This window comes from Gadus macrocephalus, chromosome 23, assembly GCF_031168955.1.
Source record: "Gadus macrocephalus chromosome 23, ASM3116895v1".
In the NCBI taxonomy this organism is placed as follows: domain Eukaryota; kingdom Metazoa; phylum Chordata; class Actinopteri; order Gadiformes; family Gadidae; genus Gadus; species Gadus macrocephalus.
The window spans coordinates 6,946,189-6,971,254 of record NC_082404.1 but is presented as its reverse complement, the minus strand read 5'-3'; the positions used below and the strand labels follow the sequence as shown (position 1 = coordinate 6,971,254).

Here is a 25,066-nt window from a genome sequence, read left to right as displayed (position 1 = left end):
AGTCTATAGGAGGCTTACTTTAACAAAGCTGGTCAAATATCACCCTCTTTTACAAATGGCAAATGGCTACAAATGGCAATTTGTGGTACTTATCTTTGGCAGCCTGGGCCCCGTGCATAGGCTTGGCATTAGTGGTCTCAGGATAGCTGGCTTTACAAAAGCAAGGACAAAACAACTTGCCAAATGCTGCTCAATATCCTCCATAGGAGACGGTGTTGTGTGTATCCAGAATCTGCTGTTTGAACTGTCATCAGACCCACATTGCTGGATCATGCCTGAGCAATGTTTTGTATCTGTAACATCTACGTCCCGATGTACACTTATTATGAATTGTGGACATAAATAAAGAAGTTAAAATGTGTGAGTGTGTGTGTGTTCAGCTGCCTCACTGTGTGTGTGTAAGGATTGTGTACTTCCCAGGAAAGTAAGCAACCAATTCTTAGAAACAACTCTTCTGTTACCCATCAATCCAAGTTACAATTGTAGTTATCCAAGGTTTATGTTGGTTATATCTCAAGTTTAATTATGTACCATCTAGAAATTAACAAAGCACTTTCCAAAAAATTACTATTTCTTATTTAGTTATTGTTCATAGCATTGTTCATTGGTTGCCTACTTTCCTGGGAAGTACACAATTATATCTGAGTTATTACCATCCTAAAACAGTTACAACAACATAGTACAGTTGAGTTGATGGGTAATAGTGGAGGTTTTTCTGAGTCCTTAAGCTGTATTTCCTCTGTATTTACCTTCCTATTACCAGTGGTAATTACCCAATAATTTACTATATTTACCACATATTTACCAGATAAATACCTAGTAATTAGGGGACTGTAAAAGGAAGGGTTACCAGAAGTGAAGTCAACTTGGAAAATCCCCGCTGGATATGAAGGGGTTAATATGCAGCGCCGACTGACAGCTGGGGGAATCCCTCCTCAGAGCGTTACCTGGGAAATCCACGTCATTGCGTCACCTTACCGGAAAGGACAGAAAGGGGAAGAGAGACTCTTTCAGGAAACGCCAGTTGCAAACAAATCAGACAGCGTTCGGTCCAGCAGCAGCAAAGCTGCGCTAGAGAACGTGGAAAAAGCAGCGCTGGTACAGCCATAAAAAGCCTGGAGAAACGGCCGGTAAGAGAAAGATTTTGTTAGTGTAAGGATTGTAAAGTTGCGCAACCGCTTGTAGCGCACGTTAAAACGTGCGTTTAAGCATGGACAATTGTTTGGTGTTTGATGCCACATGATTGTTTGACTGCAAATTGTTTGAAAACAAATGGGGTTTATTTTGATCTGTAGATTGATAGAAATTATCTGAATACTGCTAAAGTTATTTCTATTTGACTTTATTGATCTATTTATATTTACATTTCAAATGAGTGATTATATATATATATAAAGAAAAACCAGTTAAGATGAATTTGTGCATTTAAAGATGAATTGATATTTAAAGCAGTTAAAAATGGTTTCATATATTTAAAACAGAATTCATGAAAATATGCTTAGACATTAAAATCTATTAATAATATTTATATTTATAGATTTATATTTATAAGTATTTAAATGCATATATGAAAAACATGTTTGTATTTACTATTTCATTCTGCACTGCATTTACTGTAGTTATTGTTGGTTTCTTTAAAGGTTTTTTACCTTGCAGTATACCTAGCAGTTTACCACTTGCAACCCACTTACAACTGTACCCACAATACCTACCTGCTACAACTTACCTGTACCTGTGAAAATACAAAAAGAAAAGTAAAGAGGAGTTAAAGAAGGAAAACGGTGTGGTCATTGCATGAGTGGAACCCAGTTAAACCTCCTATGGTCTGTACCAATCCCTTTCAAGCAGGGAAGCTGCACAAACACTAGATAGCTTGACAGTAGTTCCAAGGCTTCTGTTCCTTCTTCTGCGAATCATAGTGTGAAGAGGAAGGAAGTCTTTCAATACTTTGTGGTGTCTGTTCAGCTAACTGCATGAACTGGAACCACAGACTAGATGTCAGACCAGCTTTCTGCTCTACAGTAAGAATTTTTATTTTCTTAACTTTATTTCAATGCTTAACAAATGTAATTCATAGAGTAATACATCATTTTAAAAAGTGTTAAAAACGGATGTATTTCTCATAGTATGAACTATTTTATTTTATGTTCTACCTTCAGGAGTGTTCAAATACCTCCCAGAACAACCGAGTGAGAGAGGAGAGGCCTCACTATGGATTTAAGATCAGCAGCAAGAGGATTTCTAGCTTTCCTTCTGTCAGTACCAGGTTGGTTCATTTAAATTGTTAATATTTAGTTGAACTGTTTCAATAACAAGACGACCAAGCAACTGGAACGAGGAGAGGGTGAAACCACAGCATGATGTAGATAGAAGAATAGTTAATATAACATTAAAGAATCACCCTCTAGAACGTATGGTTAAACAGACCACTAGAATACGGTCTGCTAAAGGTCCACTTTATATATTTCCGTTAGGATCATTAGTCATTTGAGGTCTGTTGGCCGTTTCCTGGTTGCGAGACATCCTGAACTATTCACATCATCAGAGGGTTAATTTAGTTACTTTTCTGCTTTTTGAAAAAACATAAAAGTCAAAAGCTACTGTTTTCCTCCCATTTATTCTGTTAATGATGATTAAGACATGGAATCTGCTGCAATGTTAGAATTATGATCCAGTAATAGTTAAGACACTGCATGCCATCTCCTCGCCTCTCTCCTGCTCTCCTCTCCTCTCCTCGCCTCTCTGCTATTCTCCTCTCCTTGTCTCCTCTCCTCTCTTTGTCTCCTCTCCTCTATTTTTCTCCTATTCTCTCCTCCTCCTTGTCTCTACTCCTATATGTTCCCTGTCTCCACTCTTCTTCCCGCCATACTTGTCTCCTCTGCACTATTCCCACTTCCTCTCCTTGACTCCTCTCCTCACCTCCTCTCCTCTACATTCCTTGTCTTCACATCTAAGTAATTACAAAGCTTTTAGTCACATTGCTCCAACAGAAGCACTACAGGGCCGAGGCCTATGGCCACTAAACACAGTACCCTACACTACCATAATACATTAAAGGTCCCATGGCATGCTACTTTATGGGTGCTTTAATATAGATATTAGTGGTCCCCTAACACAGTATTTGAAGACGTTCCCGACATTCAGCCGTGAGGCAGAGTTACAGCCACAACGAGCCAGTCGCACATTGAGCTGTCCCCAAACGCGCTGTTTTGGTGTCTGTAGCTTTTATGCAAGGAGGAGGAGAGAGGCGGAGGAGGGTGGGGGTGTGGCCCTGAGCAGCTCGCGGCCAAGGTACCATGCGCTCTGTTTACAGTGGATGTATCGCAATGGCGAGGCGCACACAGCGTGTTCTGTGATATTCTAGAACACTCCGGGTGCTCCGGTGGGTTTCCTGAAGCTCTATATCTGAAGCTCTATATCTTTATATTATACATAGATATACATATCATCTAATATATATTATCACGACCAAAAGCTGTGCGTCTCCAGGCGGTATTATGAATCTCAAACTACTGCGTCGGGTTCTGCAACGTCTCTGGTTCTTCCATGTCCACATCAATCTGAAGTAGAGTGAACCACGACATGGAGGAGAAAGAGATTGTTGCCCGCGTTTGATTCCCGCTTGAGCCCCTCTTCCCGCTGCCGAGGGACCACCGTTTCGGCAGCGGGAAGCGCTTAGGCACCACCGCCTCCTGCAGCGGGCAGCGCCGAGGCGGTGGTCCCTCGGCAGCGGGAAGCCGGGAGCGGGAAGCGGGGCTCGAGCGGGAGACAATCGCTAGCAACAATCCCTTTCTCCTCCATGTCGTGGTTCACGTACTTCAGGGAGTCAAAGCCAAAGTTAATTTCCCCCGATTCCTTCTCAACCATGTCTGAGATAACCCCCACTACGAGTCTCGTTGTGGAAATACCAGAGATGGCAAAGAACCAAAATGTTATGCGCCATAACACCAACAGCAGAACGGTAATCCAAATAACAAAGAAGAGTACAACACTTGCGTTAAAGTGTGTGTATTCGCGCCACACACATGTGGCGCTCAAACGGTCGTGTCTCATTGGCGGGCCTAATTCTCTGGGCTTGCAAGGCAGAGAAGGGGAAGGTGGCTTCTCCCCTCATGACGACATACGGGGAAAAGGCGGAGCAGAATGCCTAGTGCTCATTTTACACCCAACAAAATGTCTAGCTACTGGGGGAGCGTAGGTAGGCTAGGGGAACTCATATTAATGTTAGAATACCTCAGAAAGTGAAATTTTCATGCCATGAGATCTTTAACTGTTAGTGTGTGTTATTCAGTTAGTGTAGTGTAATATATTATGCATTGCAGGGGGGGTGGGGGGTATCTGTAGTTTCCATCTCCACCCACCAGCCTCCATCTCTTTATGTATCTTCTGATCTGTTCATCAGGTGAAGCTCTGTATTCTCAATGAGATGTTTCTTTTTTCACAGTGCTTCAGGGTAATGATGACTGGAGAGTTACTTACTCATCTAGTAATGTCTGTGCTTTAAGAGGAGCAATGGTTGACATCAACTGCACTTATGAATACCACAACAACGTACAGTACCACCCTAACACAGTCAGAACACTGTGGTTTACTAAAGGAGACAAGTATCAGCCAGTTGATCTGAAAAACGATACAGACTATACAGGTCGTGTTGAATCCAGCTGTGGAGAGGTCAGCTGTACCGGGTCCAGATGTCATGGAACATGTTCCCTGAGAATCAAAGACCTGAGACAGAGTGACTCTGCTGTCTACAAGTTTAAGTTAACAACAAACCAACCAGGTGGGGAATATACTGAGGACCCTGGAGTGACGTTATCTGTAACAGGTAAACTTGGATTACCAATGAGTGGAGTGTGTGTGTGTGAGTTCTATTGTTTATTTCTGTGTTTTTATTCTTTGTGTGTGTGTGGCTGTGTTGGTTCTATAAAGTTTGTGTTATTTGTTATCTTAATTATTTAGAATAATTATGCATAACTTGTTCTTCAACCCAGACCTCCAGGTGAAGGTGTCCTTTCTTTACCCTACCAATCCTACCTGGACACAACTGGAGTGTCACAGTATGTGTGGTCTAGCTGGTGGCCCTCGCTACATCTGGATCAGGAATGGACAGAACGTAGAACAGGGAGGGAAGTCAAGTGACAACTTTCAGTCTGAAGGAAGCTATTCATGTGCTGTTGAAGGATACAAACAACTCGGGTCTCCTTTAGTGTGTAAGTCCCCTCCACAGTACACTGATATGCTACACTGATGACACCAGATGCAGAATACCTTTTAGGGTACAGAACTACATGTTACTATGAACTAGTGCAGAGCCTGTTCAAAACGTGCCTGTTCTGAACGGTCCGATTGTTTAAGCTCTCTTATTGATGCTTACAGCTTTCTCGACAGATGCTCATTTATTATTTTTATTGCTTTGGTATTGATTATCTTCTTATTGAGAATTCTGTATAATTCTCAATGAGATGTGTTTGTTTTTTACCAGTGCTTCAGGGTAATGGTGACTGTACAGTAAATTACTCATCTAGTTATGTCTGCACTATAAGAGGAGCAATGGTTGACGTTTTAATCCTATCCTTGTCTCCTCTCCTCCCCTCATTTACTCCATATTCCTTGCTTCCACATCTAAGTAATTTCAAAGCTTATGGTCACCTCGCTCAAACAGAAGCACAAGGGCTGAGGCCTACAGACACTAAACACAGAGACTAAACACTACCATAATTCAATAAATGTTAGTGTATGTTATTCAGTTAGTGTACTATAATATCTTTTGCATTTCAGGGGGGGGGGGTTGAACTCTATACCCCCCTGGCTACCTCTCCTAGATCAGTGGTCAGCATGTATCTGTCGTTTCCATCTTCACCCACCAGCCGCTATCTCTTCATGTATCTTCTGGTCTGTTCATCAGGTGAACCTCTGTGTCTTGTTCATTCTCATGAGATGTGTTTGTTTTTTCACAGTGCTTCAGGGTAATGGTGACTGGACAGTTACTTACTCATCTAGTAATGTCTGCGCTTTAAGTGGAGCAACGGTTGACTTCAGCTGCACTTATGAATACCCTGACAACGTACAGTACCTCCCTAACACAGTCAGAACACTGTGGTTTACTAAAGGAGACAAGTATCAGCCAGTTGATCTGGAACACGATGCAGACTATACAGGTCGTGTTGAATCCAGCTGTGGAGAGGTCAGCTGTACCGGGTCCAGATGTCATGGAACATGTTCCCTGAGAATCAACGACCTGAGACAGAGTGACTCTGCTGTCTACAAGTTTAGGTTCACAACAAACCTACCAGGAGGGGAATATACTGGTGACCCTGGAGTGACGTTATCTGTAACAGGTAACCTATGATGAGTCTAGTGTGTGTGTGTGTGTGTGTGTGTGTGTGTGTGTGTGTGTATTTATGTTTGTGCGTGTGCATATGATGTGTGCGTGTGTTTGTGTGTAAAAATATGTTTGTGTGTGTATGTATGCTTTTGTGTGCATGTGTGTTTGTGTGTGTTTTCTTATTGTACACTTTTTTTATAATTGTTTGTAACTTGTTCTCACACCCAGACCTCCAGGTGAAGGTGTCCTTTCCTGACCCTACCATTCCTACCGGGGCAGAGCTGGAGTGTCACAGTATGTGTGGCCTAGCTGGTGACCCTCCCTACATCTGGTCCAGGAATGGACAGAATGTACTACAGGGAGTGAAATACAGGACGTACATTCAGTTTGGAGACAGCTTCTCATGTGCTGTTGAAGGATACGAACGTCTCCGCTCTCCTTTAGTGTGTAAGTCCCCTCCACAGTACACTGGCATGATACCAGATGTAATGGACCCTTTAGGGTACAGAACTACAAGTTACCATGAACTAGTGCAGAACCCGTTCAAAGGAGCCTCTGCAGAACGGAGATCGCTTGGCCTCCTGTATTGCTGCTAGCAGCTTTATCGAACGTCACTCCTTTAAAATACTTCACTCTCGACACGGCACTTCCTGTGTTCTCAGAAACACGAAAAGAGAAGTTGATCAAAGGACATGCAGACATACAGAGACACTTCTAGTTATTGTTTGACTAATGTAACGGTTGTGTATCCAGCATCCAAGTACAGTGACCAAGTGAACTGCAGAGCCCTGAAGCCCCGCCCCACTGCTGCACAGTTTAGTTCAAAGTATGTTAATGTTGAACGTGTTGTGTGTCCAAATAAGTCAACACTGCACATCCTCAGCTCTCAGCAATACGCACGGCAAGCGTGAAGTAGATCAGATGAACAGTCCTAGAGATATACAGAGGTCATACTTACAGATGTGTAGCTTCTGTAGTAGCTGCTATCACTGCTGTGTACGGGGAATTTGTTAGCCTAGCGATTGTTAGTACTTGCACTTGGTTCTATGAACATCTTTACTGTACCGACAGCGATATATTGTTTCACTTCTTATGACAAATTATTATTGTAAGTCGCTTTGGATAAAAGCGTCTGCTAAATGCCCTAAATGTAAATGTATATATATATAATATATATACATACATACATACGTACACACACACACACACACACACACACACACACACACACACACACACACACACACACACACACACACACACACACACACACACACACACACACACACACACACACACACACACACACAGCATACATAGCATAAATACATTCCTCACTCTATCGGTAGATGGACTCAAACTGCCTGTATTAATGATTAATGAATATGATTAATGAAATGTAATTGTTAACAGACGCTCCAAGGACCCCCTCAGTGACCGTGAGTCCCTCTGGTGAAGTAAAGGAGGGCAGTTCAGTGACTCTGAGCTGCAGCAGTGATGCCAACCCAGCAGCTACCTACACCTGGTTCAGGGTTAATGCAGATCATTACTCCAGAGAGATTAAGGAGGGACCACATCTCATCTTTAGCAGCATCCTGTCTGCAGACTCTGGACAATACTACTGTCTAGTTCAGACTGAGCTAAGGACAAAATCTGAGTTGATCTATATAACCGTGAAATGTGAGTACAACATATATTTAACATCATATTACAGATGTTATAAAATAAATATTTGAATCTGGTCCACATTAGTATTCATTAAGTTCATTTTATAATAAATCCATGAACATTTTTATTATCATTAATACTGTCATGATTATAAATGTACATGCTGTTGTACACGTTTCTATGTGTCTCCAGATGGGCAGTAAATATGTAGTAGTGTTTTATTAGTATAAAAAATATTCTGTAACATACTGGCACCTTACTTAATACTAAACACGGCTTCAAAACTTCAGGAAGAACATAAATGATTTTGTGTTCATGACAGACGCTCCAAAGACCCCCTCAGTGACCGTGAGTCCCTCTGGTGAAATAGAGGAGGGCAGTTCAGTGACTCTGCGCTGCAGCAGTGATGCCAACCCAGCAGCTAACTACACCTGGTTCAAGGTTAATAGAGATGGTTCCTCCAGAAAGAAGAACCAGGGACCACAGCTCGTCTTTAGCTACATCCTGTCTTCAGACTCTGGACAGTATCGCTGTGAGGCTCAGAATACGATAGGGAAAAGATCTGTCCACAACTCTATTGATGTTAAATGTGAGTAAAACACGATAGAAAATTGTCTTAACTGTATTAGCATTAGCAAACTTTGTATTAGCAAACTTTGCCACAATGTGATTTTTTATATCATTAATACTGTCATGAATATAAATGGTGTTGTTACATGTTTCTATGTGTCTCCAGATGGGCCTAAACACACATTTTTGTCATCAAGTCCCTCTGCTGAAATAAAGGAGGGCAGTTCAGTGACTCTGAGCTGCAGCAGTGATGCCAACCCAGCAGCTGAGTACACCTGGTTCAAGAACAACCAACCTCTGCTCTGGGAACCAAGTCAACCTCATACCTTCCCCTCAGTCCGCCCTGAAGACAGAGGAACGTACCGCTGTCACGCAGAGAACAAATATGGACATTTGAGCTCTAACTCGATGTTCTTAAATGGTACATGTGAGTTGACAATCTGATTAATATGTAAAAAAACTGGGTATATCTTGTCTTTAAATTTAGAGCTGTTATTCATGTATAACTGCTTGCCTGTAAACAACTATGACTCCCTGGCATTGCAGTTGTTGCTAAACACGGTTTCATAACTTAAGGATGGATATTGTTATTTTGTGTTCATGACAGACGCTCCAAAGACCCCCTCAGTGACCGTGAGTCCCTCTGGTGAAATAGAGGAGGGCAGTTCAGTGACTCTGAGCTGCAGCAGTGATGCCAACCCAGCAGCTGAGTACACCTGGTTCAAGGAACATGAAGACTCAGTGAAAGCATCAGGACAGAACTACTCCATCATTAATATCACATCTGAGCATGGAGGAAACTATTACTGCCAAGCACATAATGCAATCGGACATCATAACTCCACATTTTTGATAATTAAAGGTAATTGCTAATTTAAAAGAAACACACACCTTTTACATAGTCAGAGGCACACAGTTCAAAATTGGCCTATTTATGTTGCATTTTGCCATCAGTGTTTGTAATCAACTGACTATGTTCCAGTGACATCATCATCATCATCATCATCATCATCATCATCATCATCATCCTCATCATCACATCCAGCAATGGTAGCTGTAACAACCATTGTTGTCCTACTGGCCACCATACTCCTCCTTGTCTTACTGTGGATGAGGTGAGATATTGTCTCTCTCTTTCTCGTTTCACATTCCTTTATTTGTCCTGTTGCTTCTTCACCTCTCTGTTCTCTTATTCAGAAGAAAGAGGGCCTCCAGTAAAGCATGTGGAGAGGGAGGAAGGCCAGATACCATAGAGGAGGTGAGACACAGGAAGCCATTTATTACTAACCCAGCCTTTATCAAGACACACAGTGGAAATTCCCTGAGGCCACAACACAAGACCACACAAGAGACTTCTAGTTGTTTCCTGAGTAATTTGCCATCTCTGTTGCTCCAGCCCTGTCGCTACGAGAGACTGTACATTTCAGTATCGGTATTTTCATAAAGAACAATCTGAAGTTGAACCCTCGGCCTGATTTGGACATTTCTGAACTGGAGATAATGTTGATTATAATGACATTTTTCAGCTTAAAACAAAGGCCATTTTAGTGGGGATATGCTGCAGACCTCCCAAACAGAATGAATGTTAGAACTGTTAAGAAACTGATTGCTTCTGTCATAATGATTTTACTAGAGAGTGTACCTCACTGGGCGTTTCTAATGTTTCATCAGGACGAGGGTCGATCTTACCTAGAGATCTTTATACAAATGTGAAAACTCCAACAATCTCTTTGGTAGTCGCCACCATTGTGAAGTTCAATCAGTGGTCAGGGTTTATCAACTGACTGAATGAGGAGCAATTCAACTGAAAGCTATGCCAAAGCTGAAGATAAAGATGTTGGGCTGTGAGACAAGGGAAGGGATATTTGGGGTTTGAGACAGAGGTCTAGCAGGGAAGAGGAGGAGATGAGGATGAAGGTGATACACATGAATTGTTTGATTAGCTCCTCAAGTGTGGTGGAGGGATAGAGACGGTGTCTGGCAGGGGAAATGTGTCATCAACTAGCAGTGGGGCCAGAAATAGGGCTCTGGCAGGGAGGGGAATACAGCATGAGGTGAAACCGCACGACTTGTCATGTTTGCTAAAAGCGGGCGATCTAGGGTGGGATCTAGGGTGAGATCAAGGGTGAGATCACAAAGGGTGAGAGGAAAATCTGGGATCTGGGGAGACTTCTGCCAGCGAACAGAATGAGAAGTTTGTTGAATTTAAGTACAGATGTCTAAATTTGCTTTAAAGAAGCAAATCAAGTTCAGAGATAAAAAATGTTTTAGCAGCTGTACAGATAGAAGAAAGCTTGCAGTAAGTTAGTGAGGCCTACATGCAGCCTGCATGGTGAGACCACTATTCACGACCAAGGGTCTATAGATGACTGTCTTCAGGAAATGTAAAGTGTTTTCTAAATTATCTCTTCTTTCTTCACTCTTCACTCCGATAGCCACTACCAGGTCCTCTGTATGAAAACGTTTCAGGTCTGACCAATCGATTGGCTCCTGCAGCACAGAGAGAACCAATAGAAGAGCAGGATGACCATACCTATGCCAGCATCCACACCTCTCGCTCAGAGAACCAGGAAGTCCCTCGCTGTTGGGTTGGCTCTAATGTCCAATCAGACCAAGCAGTCTTTTATTCTGTGGTCAACATTAAGAGACTAAACGCTGGTCCTGGGTAAGCTTCTCTTGGTATTTCTAAAGAGATAATATAATCTACATTTTGGGACTTTATCAACCCATTGGATCGATAAATGGATCTGCTTTCTTCTTTTTAGAGAGAGTGACCAGACAGAGGCGTCAGAAACCTCAGAGTTGTACAGCACCGTCAAAGTGGTCTAAGTAGAGTGACTCATCCATTTAGTTAAACAGGACAATATGCTTGCTGCATTTATTTTTGTTTATTCGTTTTTTTAAAGTGACAGTGCACATCAATTGACATTTTTAGTTTACACTCAAAATGTTATGTGCCAGAGTTAGCAAATAGCTAATTTTCATCTGTTCATCTGCATATCCTATGGTGCTTAATTACCTGGACTGATACATGATCTGATTAATCTTGATTTTATTTGACTTACTAGATTGTTTATGTTCCACTTGTGATGGCCCCAGTGAGGCCACATTTTATCCAAGGCCTCTTGCTCTTTTGGATATAGCTCTGCTTCATCGCTACCACCTGCTGGTTACCAGGATGTACTGCACCTGTGAGGGGTTGTCTTAACGATACCAGCTGCTGGTTACCAGAATGTACTGCATCTGTGTGGGGATGTCTTAAACGGTACCACCTGCTGTTTACCTGGATGTACTGCAACTGTGAGGAGAGATCTTAAAGGGACACTGTGTAAAAATTACTCCCATCTAGTGTTACAATTGTATATTGCATTCAAACTAATAGTGCTCGCTTGTTCAAAAACTACGGTGGGCAGTATGTGCCAAGAAGCTGTGTCATGACATCCAATACTACCTCATCGAGTCATTCGAGTGATGATGAGGTTCGTTATTGCAAACAAATTTCAAACTGCATTTAATCATTAGTGTAAGCTAACGATGTATGAGTAATTATTCCTCGAGCAAGATAGTGAATTATTTCAGTCATCATTCACGCTGGCTCAGAGTGAAAATGTGTTTGCATTTCCTGTACCAAATAGTGCTTTTTGTCCCTCTCGGCAGTTCATAGACCGGAAGAACATGGAAGCCTCCATGAAGCTTACTCGTCCTATGTAACTACATATTAATTATCCTTCGCTCAGGAGGAAGAGTGAGATTTTTGGCAGAGATAATTTTACACCAATTATTTAAGAATGAATACGTTGATTTTAGGTAATAAATGACTTAAAATATTACACAGTGTCCCTTTAAGGGACAATACCTGTCTGGGTTGGTTAGCTAACCATCCTTGCCGTCTCCTGGCTGCACTAAAAAAATATTATATTTACAGAGGATTGCCCCTGCTCATTATCTTTTTCCCCATTTTAATGAAACAAAATTGTACAACAACTCTTTGCGGGACCCAAACAGAACATTGCTCAACTGATTCTGAATAAATTGCCTTTGCTTAGAGCATGTGTCTAAAGTTATTGATGTTCTTGATTTCTATTAAATTGTGACTTTTGGCGAATGCAAAGGTTGTGGTAGTAGGACAGCCATTGTTACAATACTATTCAGGCACTATTTGGTACTTTTGCAAAGCAATGTGAATATATCTAACATAATCCAATATAAAAATAAACAAAGTGAGCTGAGCCACATTGTATATTCATGATGAAACCACTCCCCAGTTCCACAATGAGCCCATCCATGCTTGTGTAACGTGAGTGTTCGGTATGTGGTGGTGGATCACTCCTTTTGAGAATAAACAGCAGGATGGAGACGGATGACTTTCTCAAGCGGTACTTTACTTTTCTTCACAACTCACAACGACTCCACTTCCTTGTTCGGACCCCTCACGTGACTGAACTAACCAATCAGGAGCTAGAACTTAGACTGAGGTAAATTTGAGGGAATCAGAGAGGCAGTTTCAACAGAATATCCTGACTGTGTTATATGTAAATAATAATTGTGTAACATAAATATGTAAATGATTAATTGACTAAACATTGTAAACACTTTTCTGGTAAATTAACTCATATAAATTACATAAACTTCTTCTACAACTTTCACATAAAGCTCAATATGATAAGCCCCCCCTCAATACTTTCATAACACGATTAAAATTGCGTAATGAAATGTCTTTTTGTGTTCTTGTGTCTTAGTCTGGTGGTGAATGAGCAGTCGGTTTGGAGAGATCAGTTCTATGACGGAAACGTGAGGAAAGACTAAAGAGAGAGGTAGTCCAAGGTCCCAAAAGATTTAAATGTTTCAACTTACTCGCACACACAAAGCTATCTTTAAGCTGAGGTATGGAAGTTTCTGGGTGTCTTTGTCCATCAAGGTAAGATATGGTTTGTGTTGTGGTCTTCAGAGGCTGTAGAGCTCAGACTAGCATGATCCTGGTTCCGCATCGGATTCCCTTGTATGTCAACCCAGTCTCACGGAAATATGTGAAACTGTCACGTCACATCATTTAATCTATTCATTTGTGATCTGGGACATGTAATTTCAATTTTTCCGTGCCAAAAGCACAAATTTCTAACTCATTCGAAAAAGAATGAAGCAGATACCTTTTTTCGATTGCGGTTTGCCTACAGAGCAGCGCACCTGCATTAAATATGTCTGTGAATTGTCACAATTTCCCAGAATCAAAGGTGAAAGTAGAAACGGGTGGCCAAAAGCTGTCATATTGTTAGAAATGTGTGCTTTTGGCATGAAAAAATTGAAATTACGTGTCCCAGATCACGAATGAATAGATTAAATTACGTGACAATGTCACGTATTTCTGTGAGACTGAGGTGTGTATGTACAGTGCTGTAACTATTTGATCGTATGACTAAAATACTGTAAATTCTGAAGCACTTCCATATGAAACAGACAAAGAAATATAAACCCCCATATTTCCGTCATTGAAGGTAATTTATTTTACGGTTGTCAGGGAAACAGCTCACCTGATCGCCCCGTGGATGGCTTTGCACATGGTGAGTGCCTGTACCACCTGGTACTTCACAAAGTACTTAATCATGAAGTTCTTCATCCCTGACCTCCTGTAACACCCCGTTTGTCCACCAGGGGTCTGCAACACAGATAACTTCAGCCTGCTCTCATCACCATCGACTACGGACCTTTTGGCTTCATTGAGTCCTACGACCGAGTACCCTAACCCTAACCCTTACAAACATTCAGGTTTCCCTAGCTGGCTCCAAAAGGGCCTCCTGGTTACCATGTAGTTTTGTATCTCAGCCATCTTGTATCCGTGACCGAATTTCTCATATATTTTTGAAAACTTTTAATCTTTAAAATGTGGTACACTGTTGTATCTAGTGAAATAGCTTTACACTAGAAAGGGGAAATTGCCTTAGGTGCCTTAGGTTCGCAAAGATGAGATAAAAGAGAAAGAAACGGTTGTGACTTTTTTATTTTAGTTTTGATAGTTAGTATAGAATACTAATTATTAATACAATTAATAGTAATCGTTAATAGTGGTTGAATAATTCATAAGCTTAAAAAAGTTACGAAATTTGCCATTTAGTGTAGCACACAGCTCTAAGCACTTTCTAAAGTCGATCTACCTGTTTCTCATTCTGTTCCTGGATTTTTTTTCAGCCATATCATATCATTTGTGTCCACAGATTTTGTCCCCAACACCTCAGACGACGAGGGCCGCTACGGCATCGGAGCGCAGGCTGACGTGGGTCTGTTCAACCTGGAGAAGCTTCTAGAATCCCTGCAGCCTGCCCTCTCCCCCAGCCAGCAGCAGCGGTGCGTACAACACGGTCCTCATGGTGTAACGTAAAGCAGCGCTCTCTCATACCAGGAGATGGACCAGCCTGACCGCTCTCCTTTAAGTGTGTAAGGGTCTAACTAGAGGTCTGTGTGTCCCCCCAGGGCTGCAGCTGTGTTAAAGGGCTACGCTGGACTTTACCAGATGAGGTATGAATACATATTGTGTTGATCGCTTTCTTCTTGGGCTCTTGGTATTCCAACTTTAGACAGTGGTTATTTGTCTTATATATGTTGTGATTTGGTTTCAGATTTCACCAGCTCTTCAAGGCCAAGCTGGGGCTACTGGGTGAGGAAGAGGAGGACGGGAATCTTATAGCCTTCCTCCTTAAGGTAAGACACTACCAGCAAGAAGATTAGAACGTATTGAGCAGCAGAAGAGAGAACCAGACCATGGCAGCAGCACCAGAGTGTAGTCCAGGTGTATGTATGTATGTATGTATGTATGTATGTATGTATGTATGTATGTATGTATGTATGTATATTTAAGCAATAGATCACGCCAGGCTGTGGTATGTGCTCATTTTACCACTGTTATGGGCCGTTGTCCGGCCCCGACGCGCAGCGGAGGGCCGGCGACCCCCTTCACAGTGGTATAATGAGCACATGCCACTGACTGAAGTGATCTATTGCTTTTATACAACGGTTACTGTTATGGCGAACGAAAGTCATAGACACACTACATTTAAAAAGAAACCAAGCTTGTGTGTATATCTGCTCTCTGATTGGCTGCGTGTATATCTGCCCTCTGATTGGCTGCTTGTGTGTATATGTCCTCGGATTGGCTGCGAGGTAGATGATGGAGGACACGGGGTCAGACTTCACCATGACCTTCAGACAGCTCAGCGAGGCGTCAGTGCAGCAGCTTCACCGCGGTGGCTTCACTCAGGTCCTCAATCACGTTCTCACGCTTACCTGTTTCTCTCCCAGTCTGTCTGACTCACCAGACTTTATTAACATAAAACGCAAGTCAAAATGTTGCATTATTTTTGTTAAAGTTGCCAAATTGCCATCACTGTGCGAGCAGGGATTTTGATGCCTCCTCTCTCTCTGTAGGTGACGTGGGCTCTTCATGACCTCTCGTCCCACCAGCTGTTCTCTGATTGGTCGAGGTTGTACCTGCTCAGGCTGGCCAGGTGAGCAAGACAACGTCATGTCTCTTCTCAACATTGCATCTCTTCCTCAAACGTATTGTTTAGCTGGTCTAGATTGTACTTTCTGTGATTTGACCTTTTGGTCTGTCTTTCCAGACAGGAAGGCGATGATGACGAGGATCGACGGCACCGGATGAAGAGTAAGTTCATCAAATCACCCGATTTCAGCCCAACATATGGTTTATTTTTCAAGAAACTGCAGTGTTTCCCGTACATAGACCAATGTGTGGCGCAGCGCCACAGAATCAACACTGAGCACCACACATTGAGTCTGTTTCATTTTTTATTTCTATTTTTTATTTTTAAGTATAAATATTGAAATAAAAATAAATATATGAAATGCGGTTATTGTTGAGATAGGCTACAGTGTTAGACTGGGTACCCCCAGCCCGTTCTGCGGTGATTTGTATTCGCTCTGCAGCAGGGGCTGGAGGGCAATACATTTCTTTCCGTTTCCAATCCGCTTTTACTAGAGCCAATCACCAAGCTGGTTTTTCCCCCTGGCGCGCTATTGGCTGGTTTAACACAATGACGACAGGGAAGCGATTGTTGCGATCGTTGGTCTGATTGGTTGAAGGACTGTTATTATTTTATTTATATTGTGACATTATACTATTGATTTTCTTTACCAAAAAAGTTAAATACAAGTACCCCCCCCGAATTCCATTTTAAAGACGCTTAAAGAAGAGAGTAAACTCGGGTAGTATCCGCGAGTATGATTTCTCAGCGTCTAATCTGATTGATCAGGCTAGACCCATCATCCACTGATCATGGATTAATTTGAGATACACATTTTTGCGGCTCAATAGTGCTCAATAATTTTGTGTTATTTAAACATAACACAGCAGATTGCATCAGAAGACCTAATCATTATGCCAGCCCCACAAAGAAAACATTGCATAACTTCTAGGCTTTTCCTTCTAGAAGCCGAGTTTTTGTATCACTCCCTGGAATGTCCCACTGTCACCCGGCAACAGTTTCGGCTTCTCGACTATTAAAGACATATGTCTTCCTATAAAAGTTTTGAATCGCCAAGATTCAAGGTCACCCCTTCTAAAGTGCTGTGAATGTATCCACAGGTGTGAACCCCAGGTACGTCCTGAGGAACTGGATGGCTGAGTCGGCCACCAGGAAGGCAGAGACCAACGACTTTTCAGAGGTTTGTAAAACGCTTCAGAAGCTTCTTGACCATACAGTTCGGTCTGTGATCAATATTGTTAAAAAAAAATAGGCATGAATGACTACTTTAAGATGATACATTCTGTTTTCATGTGTTTTTTTGTATCAAGATTGTAACAGTTTTTACCATCTTGGATGACATGATTCTATGTAGTGTATTTTCCACTTCTGACCACCAGGTGGTGCTGTTACATGATGTTCTGGGGAACCCCTTCATAGCGCAAGACGCTGCAGAGGAGACAGGCTATGCAGCGCGGCCTCCGCTGTGGGGGCGGAGGTTAAAGGTCAGCTGCTCTTCCTGATTGGAAGAACATCTGTCATTGTTTCAGACACACCGATCTGCGTGTATGAAACTACAAGAGTTTTTGTTTCTGAAAATGTCAGTTGACCTCAAACTTAAAGGTCAGAGCCACCTGAGAACTCATCATTCCCTCCCTTTTATTTCCTGTTGGACAGAAATATGGAGAACTTGGATATTTTCATCCGTTACTTCCCCAGGGTAGGCTGAGCATCAGAGGCTCTGTGTCCGAATCTCTGCTAGCTAGCATGCTAAGTGCCCTAACATGCAACGTAGCATAGCATCCACAGGGAATATGTGTGTACATTTAAGGAGAAGATGAAACAGTAAATTCTTAATTAATTTGCGAAATGGATCTTTATGTTGACTATATTGATACCAATCGCATAAACAACAAAAATAAAACTCACCATCAAATCAGCCTGCAGATATTATTTTACACTTTACTACACCGTGTGAATGTCTGTTTCTTGTGTCATGATGCGTTGATTTCACCGCAGGATTTTTGGCACCAGATTTCTGTCCCATTTCATGTGTTCATATATCCTGTACAATGTCCTGTGTTCATATCAAAATCTGCCAATAAGCAGTCAATTGACCATGGAGACAGTAAGAAAGGCCTGATTGCGTCTAAGGAAGACATTTTAATTAAAAATGATAGATGTCTGAAGGTTTTTCCAGAGCACTCTGCAATCTCATGAAGCCTAAAATGTTTATTTATTTTATTTTTTTTTTTTCAAAGCAACGCTTCTTCCAAGCGTTGCTTTGATCGCTGAAACATGTGCAAGGTGCTAAAATTAATTACTCACGTTTGTCATTGAGCATTCGCTTTCATCCAAAGCGGCCTCCAGTGTATTCAGACACAGGTCTTCAAGGTACAGGTTTGGGTTTGGCATCCTGATCAAGGATGCCTACACGAAGGCTATTGAACCCAGAACGTTTCCACTGGGAGTCTAACCCCCTATACAGTCATTGTATTGAATTGGAGGCACTGCTTAGACTCTCAGGGGCCAGGAACCAGATCGAGTAAGGTCTGTGTAGGCGGGTAACGCCGTCAGCATCCCAGTGGTGAAAAGAAACATTGCACCGTGGCCCTCTGGGAGTGAGGTCAAGTGAGGTCTAAATCACGAAACTGAGGTTCATCCTTTCACAGTAATGTACAGTCGGATTAAAACTAACAAATAAAATGATTGAATTGAAAGCTAGAGAGATTCGACTTTTCTCTTTATATTTATTTATTTTTGTTTAAATTAATATTGATATAATAAAAAAAAAACGTACTGGCAATGATGGGAAAGTAGAACAAAATGGGGAACGACTTCACGTGACAAATGATTTAAGAGGGAACAGAAATTAGAATTGTTGTCATACAATCAACAGTTTTCTTTGCAAAAAACGTCTGCCTTTTTATTTTCTTGCGGTGTATATTGTGTGCTTAATAACCAATATATGATTTCATTTCGATATATGTTTCTTGGAATTGGTATCCATTATTATCAATTTTATTTTCTGCTCTTCTCTTCAAACAAACCAATAAAAAATAAAGAAAAGACAAATATTACGTCTCCTCCATTTCGGACACTTTGGGCTTCCTCGGGATAGCGAAGATAGGTTCCTCTTGCCATCTCTCTGCCCTCCTCCGTGAAATAAGCAAACCGTCTGCAATGACTGAACACACACACACACACACACACACACACACACACACACACACACACACACACACACACACACACACACACACACACACACACACACACACACACACACACACACACACAAATAGTTTTTGTAGGTCATTGTTAAGGTTGTGTTAATATTGGAATTCACAGGAAATCTGCTTCAGAATCTCCCTTCAGTATGGAGATTCCCCAACAAAGTGGAGCACCACCACTTCCTGAGATGTGTTATGTCATGCTGTGGAAGATAACAGTATATCAGTCAGTATTAACTTCCAAAGACTGCAATGAGAGTAGACTGTTTGTACTCGACTACATCATCATTTTTTTGTTGCACGTAATTCTAACTATTATTTAAAGTGTCTGCTATGGTGGATAAATACGTTAGCTTAAGGCAGTGGCGTCCCTATGCTGTTTTATTCGGGGATAAAGCCTTGGATGTTATTTAATTAGCCCCGAATATGATCTTTGGGGAAAAAAAATAAAAAAAATTCATAAACATTTATAAGTAGCCTAGTCTAGATATACATAGTCCTTCTGGCAAGAGAATAAACAACAACCTGTTTACCACCTCAAGTGTATTAACCTATCCTATCCCCAGTCAGATCTGTGCGCGCGTGTGTGTGTGTGTGTGTGTGTGTGTGTGTGTGTGTAAGGTCTGCCTCACTTGTATTCATTTGCAATAACTTGAATGGGACTTTAGACATTTGGGGATAGCATAGCAGTCAGGTAGCTATTCAAAGCTATAATAAACCGCATATTTCGTTTATTTAGATAAAGCATTATGAAAAAGTTTGCATGCACAATAAAGCATACACATAAATTTGGCGCGCAGCATTTTCATTTTCACTCTGGGTTAAGCCCTAAGTGTATCTTTTGTGTGTGTATGTGTGTGTGTGTGTGCGTGTGTGTGTGTGTGTGTGTGTGTGTGTGGGGGGGTGGTATCTAGATTGTATCTATGTTAAGTTAATCTTTGGTGTGTGTCTATTTGGTGTGTTTATCTTTATGGTGTGTATCTATATGGTGTGTAACTATGGTGTGTGCGTATCTATATGGTGTATACCTATGGTGTGTGCGTGTTGTGGCATCCCGCCACTTAAACCTTGGCCCGGGCGGGTCTGAGGTGGGGTGATTGACGGCGTATACCGCCGCCACCCACTGAGTGGCGACGAAGAGCATCACTCTCTCCCCAATCAGCGAGATTGGGGGACACCTGGCGGGAGGCAGAGGAGCCATTTTAAAAGGAGCAGGAGGACTGACATTCGTCAGAAGACCAGGAGCGAGAGGCAGCTGAGAAGCATCTGGTGCGTTTCACTTAAAAGGGAACCGGTTAAAGACTTTTTGAAGTAAAGAAGAGCATCTCATCTGAACCTGATGTGAGTATTGTGTGGCAAAGCACAACTATTGGACTTGTATGTTGAATATAAATCACTGATAATGTGTGAAGGAAACCGGGGATTGTGGTGGTTAAGTCTCATTTGAAATTTGGACCATGAGTAAACTGTTCCTTCCTTCAAAGGTCTATCATGGATATTTAACTGCAGTTCTGTGAGTATCCCAACTTAACCATGAAGCATAACTGCAAACTGTAAGTCATTCATTTCTCATTACTCTTGGGCACATTGTATTTTGGCTTCCTGGTGAGTTAACCTGTTACCTGAGTATTAAGGATGTTTTATTGGTTCATGGTTTACTTGGATGTTTGGTTTATGTTGGTTTTAATGATTTGTTAAAATGGTTACAGGCTCCAAGTCATTGTTGTAAGCTGGAGTAATAGGTTGGGTTCTGATATCTTCAGTCTTCTTTCATTCTACTCTCCTGAGCTCTGCATCTTCTTCACGTGAGTCTTGCTTTACTAATGAGGGTGTGGTCTGAGTGAGCAGAGGTGCATACTGGGATACAGAGATGTCTGAAGTCTACAGGTCTGTAGACACGTCCCCTCAGGGGAAACCGAGTGTTTGAGAAACTGTCGTGACGTCAGTTACATGGACTGGAATGTTCTTAAAGATGGCGACAGGGGTTCAGAAGGAGAAACACCAGGGGGAGATGAGGGGGGCTCCTCATCTCAACGACTGAAACACAACTTCAGTCCGACACAGAACCATGGAACACATTTAACAGTCCCCTCCAGGCATCGTGACTCCTCGGGAACAGTTTCATTTCCAAGAAGGTCTTAATCTGGGGCCATCCCCAGATGGATCCTGCTCCTCAAGAGCCCCCCCCCCCTCCACTGGGTGGTCTTCTGAACGGATGACCTCCTTCCTGTCCTCAGGCTGACTAAAGCTGCACCGTTTGCATTCAGGAAACCACTGGACTACAAAGACTTGACTTCAGAGACGTTGAATCAACCTCGGACACATTTTGGAGACGCCAAGCATAATCCATCACCAATGTGGGACGCCACTGAAGAATGTTGTACATAATTTACGTCTCTGGAGACATTGGTTGTTCTGTTATGGGTGCCCTGGCAGGAGAGCTGGAGGGGGGGGGGGGGGGGGTGATGGAATGTTATTTGGCATGAGGTTTTTACCCTGCATGATTGTTTGGCCTTTTATGGCTCAGTGGTGGTGTGTGTGAGTGTGTTTGGGTTTGACATGAGATGGAAGATTTTTGAGTCTCGCTAGGGTTCTGTGTGTGTGTGTGTCTCCCACTCACACCTGGCATGGGGTTCTACGTGCCTGTCCTGGGTTCTATGTGTGTGTCCGGCTTGCTTTGACAGTGATAATGTTCATACAGGGGTCTGTGTGATTGGCTTGGGATATTGGAATGGTCAACTAAATCATACCTGATGGACGGCCACACGTTTACTTAAGGGCCTCCAGTAGACATGAAGAGCCCTGAGCGACGCTCCGGAGCGATATCCAAAACACTGGGCAGGAAGGAGAGTACCCAACTCAAGTGTAAAAGGTTGCAAGCGGCGTGTTCAGATCAGTGACTTCAAACTAGGACTACACCAATCAGGATCAATGGAGGATGAACACCAAAAGGAATTCCACAAGGAGAGTCTGACGTTGGAAAGGGACCTAAATGGATATTCAAGATGACCTTCAGACCTGTAATGAGACGGCTCTTCCTACCTGGCTGGATTGATGGAGAGCCCTGTGGATCTTGTCTTGCTCTCAGTTGCACGTCTTCTCAGGCTGAACTGTATTTGTTTCGGACAGGACTAGCTGAACGATTGGTTCCCTTAGATCGGAACCAATCCGGGAACTCCAGCTAGTGCGCTCTTTGAGCTGAAGTGTTGCTCTTCAGATGAGGAGGTAAGGGAACCTTCACTGGGGCTTCAAGATGTAAAGAGGAGTGTTTCAGAGTGTTCCATGGTACTCTGATGAAGACTGTTGTGTTCCACTGGCTGAGAGGAAGAACCCACACATCTTCCTCTTGGCCTTTCTCCTCTGAGAATCCTGGCGCCATCTTGAAGGATATTCCATTTCATGTAACTGATGTCACGACAGATTCTCAAACACTTGGTTTCTCCTGAGGGACGTTTCTATAGAACTGGAGACTTCAGACAGCACTGTATCCCAGCATGCATCTCTGCTCACTCAGACCACACCCCCATGAGTAGGATGCAACACTCTAGTGATGGCGATGTAGAGTTTTATAAGTAACGAGGGAGCAGACTAAGGGGATTAGAACACAATGGAATGTCAAGTCTGTAAATCTTTAAACCATGAAGATGGTTGGATAGTTCAGGAATTGGGCTTTTTAATATGGGCAGTCTTTTCACTCGGATGCTCACTTCTCACTGGAGCTGTACATGTGTTGGCTGGCTGGCATGATTTGCTGTTGGTGATGAGGTGGTCAGGGTGACGTTGCAGGGCTATGGTTGGCTCTCGGTGAGCTCAACGTTTAGATTTGCTCTGTATGGTTTGTAACCTGAATAATCTAGATAATTGTAAAATGTTGACGCGGTTTTGTATTGAATGATTTTAGATTTAAAGTTGTTGTACATGGTAATTTGCTTCTTCGTATGGTTTTTAGTGATATAACTTGTACACACTGGGTGCATAGTAGTAGTAATGACCAACAGCAACAAACAGATCTCCTCAAGGTAAGTCTGTTGGCTGTGTTTTTAATGAAGACCATCGCTGGACTTCAGGATTTTCCTCCGTTCAGCTCAAGGTAAGGCGCTGGTTATGTTTTTTCTTTGGTTGGTTCCGGCCGGAATGTTCGGATTCCAGTCGGACGGTTTGTGCTTCCCGCCGTGGAAGGTTCTGAGTGCGGTCACTTGATTTAGTCCCAATGGTGAGCATAGAACGTTGTAGTCTTGACAACCATAAGAAACCACCTGGCAGTTAGTTGGACGGGAGTCCCCTAAGGGAATCTGGCGGAACGTTCTGGATTGTATTTGCGTAACCTCGAGCCGTTGCCAACGGAAACTATTTTTCAGTCGGTTTCCATTGGGAATTGTTAATTCTTAAGTTTGATATTAAATACATACTGACACGTACGTCGTACAATATGTTGATAATTTCCGATGGTTGAGCCGTACTTTTAACCACGTTGACGGGACTCTCGCTGCGTACAGAACGGCGTTCTACTTGCGGCCCCATTTTTTACATCAGTGAAGGCTGAAAATCATTTGAAGGTGGAAGACAATTTGACATTTCTTCAAGGAACCCAGCACCTGAATATGGCTGAGTAAATTTGATTTAATATCGATACTGCTTGGTGTTCTTTCTTTGTTACTTCAGCTTTTGTACGTTCTAAATATCTGCTGTGATTTATTGCCACAGAAGTTAAACCCTACCCAATAGAATGACGTTAAACAACAACTTTGGTGCAGAGTTAGCAACTGGATAATATCGAAGCTAAAATAATGGCCGTCATTCCCACACGTTACAGTAGAAGATACTAGAGCTGTGCAAGGTTAAAAAGGTAACATGTAGTTTGTCCCAAGGTGTCTGCCTCCTCATCCAGAGCAAGAGCTCCACCTCCTCACCCAGAGCCAGACCTCCACCTCCTGTCAGAAGTCCCCCAGAACAGGTCAGTGCTCTGGTGTGTGAGAGTCTTCTCAGGTCAGTTACAATGCATGGCCTGAACCACTTCTTTAAACTTGTGGACTGCTCTGTCTTCATTCCCAAAAAACGGGATGCTCATGTCTGGTCTCGAATCATTTCTAGCCTGGAGTTATAAAATAATAGTTCAATTAATTGTGTAACTCGGTTTCGGATGAGTCAATTAAGTTAATTTTTGGGCAGATGCTGATATAAACCTGCTGCTGTAGCTGAAAGGTGAGGCCGTGAGGCCGGGGACCGGAGGCTTGTGGTGCCAGGGTGGACCGGAGACTGAGGCTGGAGACCAGCAGCCTGCAGCACCGGACCATAGGGTAACCATCACCAAGCTCATCTGAAACACTAAAATCCACGGTAGTTTAGGCCTGGTTTTGATCATCTTATGACTTTAAATCAGTGCCAAGCTGTGATTTGAGTTAATTCATATGGGGGTTATGCAAGAGTCATATGAGCCATTAATGTTACTAGTTCTGCTACGACCGTAGTGGATGAATTGCTGAACACGACAATCTGCAGACGTCTAATTTAAGTGTTTAAATTTCTCTTCCAATTTACAAGTGAACCTCGGATGCAGGAGGTGGGGTGTGTTGCGTCCCCAGGTGATTTATTGCTGAGACCAACTGTTTTCAACCAGACCAGGAATCCATGGCTGAAGGAGCTGATGGAGGAGCCGTGCTGAAGGAGCTGATGGAGGACTCGTGCTGAATGCCCTGCCTTGTAGAGCAGCTGCTGGATGCCCTGCCTGGTGAAGGACGTCTGTTGTGGGGTAGATGGAGCTTGACTCTGAAGTGATCATCACCCTCACTGCCACTTCT

General features: G+C 42.6%; 2 protein-coding genes and 1 long non-coding RNA gene across 7 annotated transcripts; all 3 read left to right on the top strand.

The window, feature by feature from the left end:
- Window positions 1–861: 861 nt before the first annotated feature.
- On the top strand, window positions 862–12,610 carry LOC132452622 (sialic acid-binding Ig-like lectin 10). Of its 5 annotated transcripts, none has more exons than XM_060045313.1 (15): window positions 862–1,130; window positions 1,641–2,021; window positions 2,160–2,266; window positions 4,445–4,825; window positions 4,992–5,210; window positions 5,958–6,338; window positions 6,554–6,772; window positions 7,739–8,005; window positions 8,316–8,582; window positions 8,730–8,990; window positions 9,171–9,425; window positions 9,546–9,678; window positions 9,764–9,821; window positions 10,999–11,228; window positions 11,329–12,610. In XM_060045313.1, the coding sequence occupies exons 3-15, from the start codon at window positions 2,212–2,214 to the stop codon at window positions 11,390–11,392; spliced, it is 2,790 nt and encodes a 929-aa protein (XP_059901296.1). In that variant the 5' UTR covers window positions 862–1,130; window positions 1,641–2,021; window positions 2,160–2,211; the 3' UTR covers window positions 11,393–12,610. The 5 variants fall into 5 exon arrangements, with proteins under 5 accessions (XP_059901296.1, XP_059901295.1, XP_059901300.1 ...); XM_060045312.1 differs by having other exon boundaries at window positions 9,761–9,821; XM_060045317.1 differs by lacking the exon at window positions 7,739–8,005 and having other exon boundaries at window positions 9,761–9,821.
- A 303-nt stretch (window positions 12,611–12,913) lies between these two features.
- LOC132452912 (protein adenylyltransferase SelO-like) lies at window positions 12,914–18,897 on the top strand. Its single transcript, XM_060045746.1, has 12 exons — window positions 12,914–12,939; window positions 13,303–13,354; window positions 14,079–14,121; window positions 14,213–14,294; window positions 14,747–14,902; window positions 15,029–15,073; window positions 15,175–15,256; window positions 15,720–15,812; window positions 15,980–16,059; window positions 16,174–16,217; window positions 17,157–17,236; window positions 17,436–18,897. Exons 1-12 carry the CDS (start codon window positions 12,914–12,916, stop codon window positions 17,556–17,558), a joined length of 906 nt encoding a protein of 301 aa, XP_059901729.1. The 3' UTR covers window positions 17,559–18,897.
- A 1,245-nt stretch (window positions 18,898–20,142) lies between these two features.
- On the top strand, window positions 20,143–25,010 carry LOC132452618 (uncharacterized). The gene is made up of 4 exons (XR_009524427.1): window positions 20,143–20,609; window positions 20,753–24,222; window positions 24,438–24,565; window positions 24,886–25,010. It is a non-coding gene; the product is annotated as an uncharacterized LOC132452618 (long non-coding RNA).
- Window positions 25,011–25,066: the final 56 nt, after the last annotated feature.